The 12,945-nt window shown below is 60.4% G+C and overlaps 1 protein-coding gene across 1 annotated transcript in view; it reads left to right on the forward strand.

Annotated features, from left to right (window-relative positions):
• The window catches only part of ITPR1 (inositol 1,4,5-trisphosphate receptor type 1), a 168,963-nt gene that overhangs the window by 12,953 nt on the left and 143,065 nt on the right, over positions 1–12,945 (forward strand). Inside the window, exons 3-4 of the mRNA XM_081106286.1 lie at positions 2,881–2,988; positions 7,001–7,071. Of these exons, the coding sequence (XP_080962412.1) occupies positions 2,897–2,988; positions 7,001–7,071 (163 nt within the window). The 5' untranslated portion in view covers positions 2,881–2,896. The remainder of the gene's footprint in view (positions 1–2,880; positions 2,989–7,000; positions 7,072–12,945) is intronic.

Below are 12,945 nucleotides of genomic sequence, written 5' to 3' on the forward strand. Positions count from 1 at the left end.
GGTGGGGGTGGGGGTGAGGGTGGGGGTGGGGGGGCAGCGTGGCTGAGTCCTTGGTTCCTGACACCAGTGCTTGGCAGGGCCTAATGGAAGGGCAGTGGCGATGCCCCCATCACTGTCAGTCGGACTCTAGCGCCCAGCCAGGCGGCTTCTTTGTAATGAAACGCAGAAGGCTCCTGCGTGTCAGTGAAAACCCGCGCGCCTGGGTCTCAGGTCCGTCTGCGGGCTCAGCGTCCAGGGAGGCCCTGAGTTCCTGCCTGGCGTCCGCCGGGGAGGACGGCGGTATCTTAGGCGACTTCTCGGTTAATGAAAGGCTTCTAATTTAGTCTTCTTTCAGGAGCTGCTAACTTTTAAATTCTGAATCGCGTGTAGGCGAAAGTTGAGCTTTTTTTTTTTTTTTTTTTAGAAAAATGAATATAATGCAATTAGTTAAGTGTGTGCGGAAGAAATAGATGGGAAAAATTATAAGTGAGGTTTCTGCCGCAGTCGAAGCTTTTAGCAAAAGAAAAAAAAATCCTAAACTTAACTTGAGCTGCTTAGAACGAAGCAAACAGACTTCTTGTTCAGTGAGCTGTGCTTTCGCCGTCTTAGCCCCAGTGTGGAAGGGCTTCTCAGTGCTGAATGATCATCCCTTCGAAGAGGCTTCCTCCGCAGGGCCCGGGTGACGCTGGAAGAGGGGGTGGAGCTGGCCAGGCTGTGGGGCCTGTGGATTTGGGGGCCGACAGGCAGTAAGCATAAGCCCTTCATGACTCACACCCTCCTTCCAGACACCGAGAGTGGCCACCTCTCCCGAGGGCCTGGTGCCCTGCGGTCAGGTGACAGGGTGAGGGGAGACCAGGGAGCAGGTCCCTCTGCTGTGTCGCGCCTGGACTCCACTGGGACAAAGGCTCATGGGAGGGCGAGCCCGGAAGGAGAGAGGTGGCACCTGGACAAGGCCGGTCCGAGTACACACCTGCCCCCTGCACTCCCCCCCAGCGCACACCTGCCCCCTGCACTCCCCCCGCCCAGCGCACACCTCCCCCCTGCAATCCCCCCACCTGCCCAGCGTACACCTGCCCCCTGCACTCCCCCCCAGTGCACACCTGCCCCATGCACTCCCCCCGCCCAGCGCACACCTGCCCCCTGCAATTCCCCCCACCTGCCCAGCGTACACCTGCCCCCTGCGCTCCCCCCCAGTGCACACTGCCCCATGCACTCCCCCCCAGTGCACATCTGCCCCCTGCACTCCCCCCCAGTGCACACTGCCCCCTGCACTCTCCCCGCCCAGTGCACACCTGCCTCCTGCACTCCCCCCACCTGCCCAGTGCACACCTGCCCCCTGCACTCCCCCCACCTGCCCAGTGCACACCTGCCCCCTGCACTCTGACTCCCCAGGGTCCTGGGAGGCCAGAGTGTGGCGTGACTGCTCTGCCCCAGAATTCACTCAGAGCTGCTTCCCCACCACCAGCCCCAGGCATGCGGCTCCCTGCCTTGACACGGCTTTCACACGTCAGCACATGGAAGTGGGAAGGGCCCTAATGGCTTTCGTGTCTGCAGCCTCGTGGGTACTGTCTGCCTTCTGGTGTGAGATGCCCAGTTAGGGTGCGGTGGCCTGGCGACCGACGTGGTGTGCAGACGGGGCCTGGCCACCGTCCCTGTGAACCTTAGGCGTCTCCCCACCCCCAGAGGCTGGTCTTCGGTCTGAGAGTGCCGCGCTGCGCACACAGGTTCACGCTCCGTGAAGTGCTGTCTCCTGCAGCCTGGGTGGTGCGGGGGCAGATTGCTTGTTCCTTGTCCTTCATATACGCGTGGACCGGCTTTTTTAAGGGGCGGTGTCCGGGCCTCCCGCTGCCCTGGCTGCGCAATTCTTCCGGGAAGGCAGCTCGGCCCCTGGAAGGCAATTCCAGGAGAGGGGCCCCGGCCATCGGCCATCACAGCTCCTAGCTCTGCTGATGGGGGAGACTGGAGGGCAGACGTGGGGCGAGGCTCTGGGGTCTGGGTTTGCAGGAAAGGTCTGGGGAAGTCCCGGGCCCCTGCGTGTCTACACGGCAGGTGCCCGCGGGGACGCCGGGGTCACCTGCAGGCCACAGCAGCGCACCGTCTTCCCACGGAAATGACCTCGTGTTTTCAATGTCAGCTCAGCTTTTTATAACTGGCTCCCACTCCTCAGTCTTTACGGCTGTTTCCATGAGTCAGACTGTGTTTTTGTTGGTGTGTGCGTGTGTGTGTGTGAATGTGTGCGTGTGTGCGTGTGTGTATGTGCATGTGTGTGTGTGCGTGTGTGTGTGTGTGTGTGTGTGTGATGATTTCTGGGCTGCAGAGATTTCCTGGAACTTCTGAGCCGTTGCTAGGACTGCCTGAACTCGCCGGGTGCCCTCCGACCCCGGCTCCTCCCGACCTGAGCCGGACTCCTCTCCCCTGCCCGGGGAGGAGGCTGCCCCAGCCTCGTGGTGTCTGTCACCAGGTGTCACTCTCTTGGGCTCACTTTGCTGCTCCAGTACCGAGTCCCCGGCACCGCCAGGCCCAAGTTCTATCCAGGTGTTTCCTCCCGACGCCCCGCCCCCGGGGCCCAGGAATCTGTTAGTTTCATGAGTCACAGCGCCGGCTCCTGACGGCCGCGGAGTTCTTGGCCGAGGTCCCTGCAGCCTCAGAGTCGCTGTTTGACACGAGGGTCCTCGGGGCGGATCGGACCAGGCGTGGCCGTGTGAGAGGCTGTCGTTATTGTGCTCGGAACGCCCTGCACTTCAGTAACATTCGGGGAAACGTGGCTGCCTGTGGCCTCGCGTGGCCTTGCCTGCCGGCCACGCTGGGGACAGTGGAGCGAAGCTAAGCCAGCTCTCGGGCTTCCCCTCTGCGGAGTCATCTTTTTCCTTCTCATAACGGTGCTTACTTTGCTTTGTCTAGGCTTTTCGAGAAAGACATGTCTGACAAGATGTCGAGCTTCCTGCACATCGGGGACATATGCTCCCTGTACGCGGAGGGATCGACAAACGGCTTCATCAGCACGTTGGGGTAAGCGCACCTGACTTCTCCTGTGGCCGCGTCTGTCTCAGGCGGCGGGGCAGCGGCCTAACGCGGTGGTTTTGCTGCGATGAGGATGCTGCCGTATTACTCGGCTTTTCAGGGGTCAGCTCAGACTTTGTCATAATCCCCTCCTTCCCGTCGAAGGGGGCGTGCTGAGGATGTGGGGTAGCATCTGAGGTTCGTGATCACAGCCCCAGAGGAGCGCTGTGAGCCTCACAAGAGCCCCGTCGTCGGACGGGGACGTGTGTCGCGGAAGCGAGACCGGAAGTGCTCGGAGCCCATCTTTCTTGGGAGCAGAGCCTCCTACTTGGAGTTGCCGTTGGCGTTTGAAAGTTGCAGACTGCACCCAGCTCTGGAAGCCAGATTGTTGCCCTGTTGTGCTTGCTTCAGCTTCCAGGCAGCTTGGAGCAGCCGACTATGTTCTCGTCCCCTCCCCGTGTCGTGTAGAGGGGGACGGGCAGCACAGCCCGGGGCGGGGACAGGAGGCAGAAGCGGGTGCCCAGCTCCAGAAGTCGGGGTGGGCCGCGCTGTCGGTGAGGGGAGCAGTGAGGCCGGGGTGGCATTGCTGGATTTGCCAGGAGCTCGTCGCAAATAAATGGGGGGAGGAGGCCGACAGCTCCTCCAGGGACCTCCTCCTCCCGGGAGCCAGGCCTTCCTGTAACCAGGGCTGTGACAGAAGCCGTGCACGCTCTGGAGAGGGTGTGCGGGCATGGGGGTGGGGTGGAGGGCGGTCCCCGGCTCACGTTCCCGTCCCCTCAGCCTCAAGGAGCAGGTGTTGCAGACACAGAATTGCAGCTCGGTTGGAGCCCGCCCACTGTATGGAAGTTCATTTCCGGGAGTCCCTCGATAAAAGCTCGCCTGTGGCTTTTGGCAAAGAGGCCTCTGTCGCTTGGGCCGCTCTGCCCCCTTTTCCTTTCTGGCCGATTCCTGCCATCTCCCCGTCCCTGCGGGGGACTCTGTCATCCTCCTCATTTTTCAGCAGGAACGGCAGCAGCGCTGATTCCGCGAGTCCGTGGGCGTCCCCAGCAGGGTGCCTGCATCGCTGCACCCACATGGGCCCTGCAGTCCCCACGCAGCGCTGACAGTGCGCCCTGTCGCTGTCCGCGGAGGTGAACCTCTGAGAAGCGGAGAGGATTGGCCACCTGCCCGGGGGTCACAGCGCAAAGAGTCGGGGCTCCAGGATGGTGCTCCTAAGGGTGCCCTGGGGGGGCTGGCTTCCCCGACCGCCCTCCTCGCTCGCTCTCAGCCCACAGCTCTGATCTGGATGCCCTGTTCATCCTCCATCCCATCGTTCCTCCGTGGCCCCAAGTTCTTTTAATGGTGCCCCCCCTCTTCCAGCCCCCAGGCTCCCTGCTGGTCAGTGCTGAGTGCTGGGCCCCTCCTCCCCCAGCCCTGCAACCCTGGGGCCTCCTTCCCCTGAGGCCTCTGCCTCTAGGCCAGTGGTTCTCAACCTTCTGGCCCTTTAGATACAGTTCCTCATGTTGTGACCCAACCAGAAAGTTATTTTCGTGGCTACTTCATAACTGTCATGTTGCTACTGTTATGAATCGTCATGTAAATATCTGAGATGCAGGATGGTCTTAGGCGACCCCTGTGAAAGGGCCGTTCGACCGCCAAAGGGGTCGAGACCCACAGGTTGAGAACTGCTGCTCTAGGTTATCTGTGCATAGAATTCCGAGGATGTCGAATTGTTAATGAAGGTTTTCTTCAAAAATTACCAGCAAATGAACGCTAAGCTCCTCCTCCTCCTTACTGGGGGGGGGGGGGGGGGGAGGTGGTGGCTCCTCTTAACACTTCCCAGAGGCCTCTGTCCTTCCCTGGCCCCCTGCCTGCAACATTCGAGGAAAACAGGGATGAAAAGGGATCTGGGAAACTCGGCTTGGCCTTTTCATTCCCCTCTTAACCCTTCCCCCTGTGTGGGCCGGGGTGCGGGTGAGGAGGAGCGGCCGCGACTGTGGGACTCGGCTTCCTCCCCGCGGTTCCCCTGCCTCCGAACGGCTCCATGACTCGCTGAGCTTCAGGGCGCCAGTGAGTGTGGCACGTGCGCGTCAGAGGGGGCCTGAGTCTCCGCGGAGCCGGTTAGAATATGGGGTCCCAGCCCGGGACCCAGCTTCAGTTGGCCTGGTGGCGGGGACTGGGTGAGGGTAGTTTAGAAGCAGAGTCCGATGAGCCTCTCTCCTGAGACCCTGGGACCGGGAGCAATGAAGTGGCCGAGAGCCGTGGCCAATCCCTTGGCCTCCCGCCCCCACGGGCCCTTCCTCCTGCCCCTCCCTCCTGGTTCCAGAGCTCCACATGTCACGTGGGATCTGGTGGCCCCGCTGCGCTGACCGCGGGGCTCAGGTGGAGCGTGGTGTGTCACACCCGGCTCTTGATTTCTGCATAAAAACCCAGGCCAGGGCCGCACTGTCCTCTGGCGGCTGCAGAGACAGCTGTGTTTTGGAGCCAAAGGAGGCAAACCGCTGGCTGCTGGGCTTCTCTGGACCCTGGGGTCCCCATCCATCGCCACGGAGCCCCTGGCATGGGCAGGAGACCGGACTCGCCCTGGGCACCTTCTGGGCTGAGAGGAGGAGCTCCTGCCCTGGCGGCTCCAGCCATTCCTGCCTGGCCCACGGGGCTGGAGGGCTGGGAGGGCCTGGCCCACGGGGACAGGGGGATGGGAGGGCCTGGCCCACAGGGATAGGGGGATGGGAGGGCCTGGCCCACGAGGATAGGGGGATGGGAGGGCAGAGAGGGCGGAGGGCAGAGAGTGCCTGTGCTGAAGGCCAGGGGTGGGGCAGGACCTCCTGCAGAAGACGGGCTCTGAGCAGGGCCTGGAGGGACAGTGGGATGACAGAGTGGAGGGGATTTTGGAGGAAGGAGCCATCAGAGTAAAGGCCAGAGGTTCATGCCACCTGCTTTGGGGTAAGAGGGAGCCCGACGCATGGAAGAGACCCCGGAAAGCTGCAGCCTGTCCGCCGGAAGCCAGCTCTGCGGTCCCCGGGAGGCGAGCCGGGCCTGGTCGCCCGCGGTAGGGACGTGGGTGGACACATCCTTCACCCGGCTCCCGGCCTGGCTCTCTTCACCTGCCCAGACAGACTCTTTAATGAGTGCTCTGAAGGAAGTGCCTGCGTTAGGTTGATCAGCCAGGGCATTGAATTCGGGGTCCAGACTTCACTGGGGGCTGATACTTATTTCTCATTTTCCCCACTTTGCCCATTAGCCGCTTCCGAACCCTAAAGTCCTTTCCTGTTTCCACGCATTGCGGTTCCCTCCGCCTGCAGCACCCTGTCTTCCTCCTCCCGCCGTTCTCTCTCCCGGTTCAGTGGGTGTGACCTCCTGGGCTCAGCTGCTCCCACAACCTCAGTTAGTTCCTGGGGTACAGCCCGTAGATTATATTCTCCTTTTGCTTATGGGGCTCCTGCACTTACCCTGAGCTCCCTGAGGGCAGGGGCCGGGCACCAGGTAGCCCCGCAGCTGCTGCTGGCGGAGCACAGGACCCCTGGCGGTGCCTCCCGGCTTGGGCACTGCCTGCTGGGCTTGGATCCTGGATGTGGTTAGGAGAAAGGAGCCACGGAAAATGGGCTGAGGCGGCCCTGGCAGAGGCAGGAGTTGGGGCTTCTGGGGCAGGTTTTGTGCCTGCAGGGGCCCCTCTAGCCCCCGGGGAACCTGGCCATCTATTTTTGGGCCAGGAATAGCCCTGCCATTTTATTTTTTTTAAATATATTTTTATTGATTTCAGAGAGGAAGGGAGAGGGAGAGAGAGAGAGAGAGATACAAATATCAATGATGAGAGAGAATCATGGATTGTCTGCCTCCTGCACGCCCCCTCCTGGGGATCGAGCCCACAACCCGGGCGTGCGCCCTGACCAGGAATTGAACCATGACCTCCTGGTTCCTAGGTGGACAGGTAACCACAGAGCCACACCGGTGGGCGTGGCTGTTTGATTTTTGCAGAGCGCTTAGGGTTTTATTTTCTTAGACTTGCCTTGATGTAGCATTTACCTTTTCTTTTGTTTTGCAGGCTGGTCGACGATCGCTGTGTTGTGCAGCCGGAAACTGGAGACCTAAACAATCCGCCCAAGAAGTTCAGAGGTAAGGCGGCCACCTCCCTGGAGAGGGCGGCTTCCTCCCTGGAAAATTCATGCAGCGGCCGCGGTGTGTGTGTGTTTTAAAGCAGTTGGGGGTTTATTTACTTACGTATATTTTTAAAAGTCGGTTTCCATCCGGAGCCTCTGGACCTCTTGAGCGTGCCTGAGGAAGCTCGGGTCAGGGTGGGGTGGCCAGGCCTCCACCCGCCCTGCGTGCCCGTGGGAGGGCGCCGGTCCAGGCTGAGGCCTCACCTGCGGGCGGCTGTCCCCGCCCGGCGGCTGCTCCCTATTGGCCACAGGAAGCGTGAGACTGGGGCAGACCTTGCTGCCAGAGGGGGTGGGGGTGGGGCCCCGGTGCCCTTCGACCCCCAACCTGGGCGAGGGGTTCTGGAGGGACAGGCGGGCGCCCTGCTGGCGCCGGCTCTCCCCCAGGCCTCCTGATCTGGTGTCCTCGGGAGGCGGCTTCACGCGTCTCATGAGGGTGAGATAGAGCTGGTGCCGTAGCTGGTAGAAAACATCACGCCTGTCTTCGCGGTGGTCAGGGAGGCTCGGCTCTGGCTGCGAGGTTTTGATCAGGGAGCGACGTCTGGCAGGTGCTGGGGCCCTGCTGCAGCCTAGTCAGTGACGGGGGCGTGGGTACCCCAGCACCAGCTTTTGAAGGCTCCCCGAGTGGCCCAGGGTGGAGGGGTGGGCGGGCTCGGTGCCTGACGAGTGGCCTCAGTCCCACAGGGCGCACACCTTGCCGTTTGCACATTATGTCATTTGCGCTAGACGTTCCTGTTAGGTGACTTAGAAACTGACGTTTTTGAGTCGAAGCTAAAGAAATTCGGATAAAACTGGAAGCAGGCGTTCAGGGGCAGAGAGGCTGGTGTTGGCTGTGTCCGTGGGCACGAGGCTGTCGGCACGTCTGCCCCTAGGGGCTGGTTGGAACAGAGAAGGAGTGACAGGCCGGGTGACAGGACCCTCCGCTGTCTCCAGCCTGCTCCGTGTCTTCGTCCAGAGCCCGGTCCCGAATGCAGCGGAAGTGAGAGAGTGGAGCTGCCGGTCCTAGTCCTGCCAGCCACAGAGCTCCCCCTGCTCTGAGGAGCAGGGGTGCCTCAGTTTACCTAAAACAGGCCAAGACCGGTGGCCTCGGACCCATGGTTAGCGCACGGAGCCGCGGTCCACCTTGCGAGGGGACAGGAACCCGCCCCGGCGGAGTCAGGCAGCCTGTCCGGGGTCCCACAGCTGGCGGAGGGTGAGGCATCACCCGCGACTTTCAGAGCTGCCGGGCCTGAGTCCCACCCCAGGGAGTGTGATCTGGGTGGCCCAGGGCGCCTGTGCGGAGCCGCTGGGGAGTCGCCTGCCGTCTTTGGGGTGTGCTGCTGCGCCCCTCCTTTTCTTGACAAGTTATTTCCTAAACTGGATTGGGGGCCCTCGCGGCCTGTGTTTAGGAAAATGGGAGCCAGAGGCCTGTTCACGCAAAGCTCCCTGGGGCTCCGACCTGGGTGTGGACTTTGGCAGGCCCCTCCTAACACCTGCTCCCCATTCGCTCGATAACCTCGGCCCCAGGACCAGGCTTCCTGGGGTCCAGTCCGAGTCCCACTCAGGCTTAGCCGTGTGACACGTGACTTATTGCCCAGCCTCCCTCACCCTTGGTTTTCTCATCTGTGAAATGGGAGGCTGGCCCCTGGTGAGGGCTCAGTATGCCTGGCTGTTCTCCTTTCGTTTCCAGGCCCTGGTACGGAGCCTGGTAGCCCTCGGGCAAGGAGCTGCATGTGACTGCTTAGCGATACGGGAATAACTGTGTGTCGTTTCTCTTTTTGACTTTAGATGCTTTCCTGGCTGGGGGTGTGCCCCTGGGCCCCGGGCGCCTCGGTTGGAGGCCCACTGTTTCCATACACAGGCCGGTGACTCGAGGGATGACTTAATTTCTCTGAGGTTCTTTCCTCGCCTGTAAGCTGGAGAGAGCAGCCCCTTCCCTATAGAGGGAACAGGTTGCAGGCAGTACAGGTCAAGAGCCAGAGTGCTTGGTCCACGAGACTCGCCCAGTGACCGGGGTAGCTGCTAGTTTTCCTAATAGATGCAGTTGCTTGTTTCTGGTAAAAGCACATTTCTAAGGAATTGCTTTTATTTTTATTTTTTGCAATTCCCTTGGCTGTGTCGCCCCCCCCTCACTGCATGTGCAGGAGAAGGGATTGGCCGCACGCCTGCTTCTCGTCCGCCAAGGCTTCTGCGTCACCGATGCAGCTCCGAGTGTTTCTGTCTCGGGGGGAGGAGAAGCGCAGAGGCGCGGAAGGATTCGGGTCCCTGAGTCCTGGGGTTGCGGTGGCACTTTCGGGGTCCCCGGCCTATGGAAGGTGAGGCAGGGTCTCTCTCCTCCCTGATTGGTGTTGGCTTTGCCCAAGTCCCGAAAGAGCAGGGAAGGCAGACATCTGGTCGAAACCAGGAATAGAAACTCTGTGGTTAGTGAATTCCTTTCTCTGTGGGATCTTTCCCCGTCCCCTCTCCTGCCCCTCCCCCCACAGTGACATCTTCTGCAGAGGGAAGAGGGAGCCCGGCAGCCAGTCCCCTTCCTGGCCCCAGGACCCTGCTGCTTTCTTTACTTTTCTTTTTAAAAAATGTCTTCATTGACCTCAGAGAGGAAGGGGGAGAGAGTGAGCGATAGAAACATCAGTGATGAGAAAGAATCATCGATCGGCTGCCTCCTGCACGCCCCACACCGGGGATCGAGCCTGCAAGCCGGGCCTGTGCCCTTGACCGGGAATCGAACCGTGACCTCCTGGTGCATCGGTCGATGCTCAACCCCTGAGCCACGCCGGCCGCTGGCCCCTGCTGTTTCGCCCTGACCTCAGGGCTGTGGAGCAGCGACAGGGCTGGGGCTCTCGTGTGGCTCATGCTGCCGACGTGTGGTCCCCTCTTCCGGATCTTGATCGTCTCCCTTCGGGTCAAGGGGCTGACCTTGGCCCCTAATTCTTCCTCTTGTCCCAGGAGCTGCCATATCCATGTCCCCGCGTCAGAGAGGTTTCAGCCTGTGGGAAGGTCTTCGTTCAGGAGAGCAGCTGTTTGAGGGAAACTCAGAATTTGCAGGGGTGGGGGGGCGCGGTGAGGAGGAAGGGGTGCTGTGATGCGGTCAGGGGTCTGTGAACTGGGAAGAGGTGGAGCGTGTTCTAGATAAGTTTCTTCTTTCTCCCCAATCGGCTTGGTTCCCCGCACAGCAATCGGGAAGCGAATGTGAAAATGCATGTGCAGCTCGGGAGGCTTCGAGGCCCTGCTCTGCCCCCCGGCCGCGGCCTCGGTGATGGGGCGGGGACGGCCCGAGGCAGTAGCCACGGTCCTTGCTTTCAGGAGTCTTAGGGCTCCGTGGAGACACAGACCCACATCCCGAAGAACAGGAGGCAACATGAATACAGCATTTACTTTGTGCAGAGCATGTATGGCTTTTCTCTCTTCACCCACGTCCCCCACCCGCGAGGGGTGGGCATCGTGCCCCACTCTGCAGGCCAGCGTCTCGCCTCAGAGTGACCAGCATCCCCCCACGGACCTCCGGCCCCTCTGTGCTCTTGGTGACGCGGCAGCTTTGTGGGGGGACTCGAAGAAGAAGGGCCTCTTTCTAACCGAGTGAGAGTATTTCAGCGTCGCCCCGCTTCCCCGGTCACCGTCGGCGTGGAGTGAGGCTGAGGCAGGTGCAGGAAAACCGAGACGGGCGGGGGCACCGTCTGACATGAGAGCCAGCGTCCAGCCAGCGTCTGCCACGCGAGGCCCTGAGCCCGGGGGGTGGAGGGGACGGGGGAGCAGGAGAGTCATCTCCCCTCTCCAGGCCTCAGTGTCTCCGTCGGATAAGTGCAGCTCAGGTGAAATGACTTCCCAACACCCCTTGCAGCTTGGAACTGTGTGCTGGGGCGGGAGACGGCCGGTGTCCATGTCACAGAAAGCCTGGCGCACGGGGCCTTGGCCTCCGGGAGCCCCGGCCCCCCGGGCAGGCTCCTGTGTCTTTGGGCTGCAGGCCTTCTCTGTCACGATCAGACGCATGCGTGGGACCAGCCAGGCCTTGCTCGGGGCCAGTTGGGGACACAGCCAGGATACTGGGTGGCAAAGGTCCTGTGGACTAGGGTGGCCCTCGCCGGCTCCCTGGCTCAGCTGTCTTCACCGCACTTTGTCTTAATTGTTGCTAAGCAACGTTCTTTTTTTTTTTCCTTCTGTAGGCAAAGCATGCAAGGAATGAATTCATATCTCATTTAGTTTTAAATACTCACATGCAATGGGGGTAAGGGGCTAACTTCACATTTTTTGTGTGATTTTGGTTCTAAGCTGTGAAGGGCCTTTAGGGGGGGCGGGGCAGCAGGGCTGGGCTTCTGCCGTCTGGAGAAATAAGGCGGAAACACAGCCTGTTTAGGTGCGTGTCCAGCAGGGGCCTCGGGGACTGGAGGTGTGTGGGGGCCGCTGTGTGCCCTGTGGGGAAGTCTCCCGCAACCTGTACTGTGTTCAGAAAATCCTCTTGAATTTAATAAAAAGATTAGTAGGTTTTAAATAACCCTCATTTCAGGTTTACCAGCTTAGCTGTCTCCCACGGACAGACTCTGCTGGGAGGGAACACTCTGTAATTTACATCAGTCCCCGAGGCAGGGTTGCTCACAGCGGCACACAGCGCCGCGGGGATGGTGCCCGAGACTCGACTGTGCTGGCGTCCCACGCGCTCCTCGCCCCTCGCTGGCTCTCTGCCCGCGTGCCCGGAGCTTTGAGGTGCATGTCTGGGGCGCTGGGCGTGCTGGGCACGGGCAGGGGCAGCCGATGCCCTCGGTGTCCGGACAGCTTCCTTGTTGGACACCGAGTCACCCATGGAGTGGAGACCCCAGACCCCGCTTGGTGTCCTTTGACCTGTAACAGCTCATGTGCTAACAGAGAACAGATTTCAGCTCTGGAGGCAGAGGCTGCCTTTAGTGCCACAAAGGCATTGACGCTGTCATCTGATTGAGTCTCAGCATTGCCCCCGTGGCTTCCTTCACAAGGGCAAGGCTGATGGGGACGGGGGTGGGGGTGGACAGGGGTCCTGGGATCATTTTCCTCCTGGGAGCAGAGCGCCAGGCTTCTCTGATCGCCCCTGCAGCTCTGATGACGTTGGGTTGAGTCACTTGAGTGTATGAGAATGCGTCCTTTCTTCACAGACGGGGAGATGAGACGTAGGAAGTGTCCGGGGTCCAAGAGCAAATCCGCGTGGAAATTGGGGCTGGGACGCACCCTGGCGTCCCCGCACTGTCCTGGAGGCGGCTGCGTTTGGGCCATAGATTTAAAACAATTGTTTTTGTCCCATCACCCTATGGAATTAATCCTAACCTGTTTTCCGTATGTGCAGGTAACAGTGACTACCTCGCAGGGTGCTCACATCCATGAGTTAATTTAATCGATTTAACTTGTATCGTTTCTTTTATGTTAATTTTTCACCACCATCGCCACCCGCAAGGCAGCTGCAGTGTGCAGAAGGCTTACCCTCCTTTTATGGGTGGAAAAACTGACCATGAGAGGTTGAGAGTTGGGTCCAAGGTTACAGGGAAGCGCCAGAGCCAGGATTCGAACCCAGACAGTCTGACATCGGCAACCTTCTCTTTCAGACCTGCTCCAGTCTGCCCGTGGGAGGGGGCTGGGCCTGCAGTGTCCCTTTACTGAGCTACTGGGTTCCTTAATCGGTTTCCTCCTCTGTTACCCCCGATGTGGCATTCTGGGACACGTTGTCACCGGTGCAGATGTCTGTAACATGCTGGAGATACACGCTGTCTGCCTGGCAACGTCCAGTGCAGCATGTATCACGCTGTCTTGTGTTTATATAGATTTTGCAGCATCTGGAGGGACCAGGTTTTAGTCTGCGCCCTGGCCTGGTGCTGGCATAAGGCTGCCTTCCCAG

Source organism: Myotis nattereri, assembly GCF_964212035.1.
Source record: "Myotis nattereri genome assembly, chromosome: 14".
NCBI classification, from domain to species: Eukaryota; Metazoa; Chordata; class Mammalia; order Chiroptera; family Vespertilionidae; genus Myotis; species Myotis nattereri.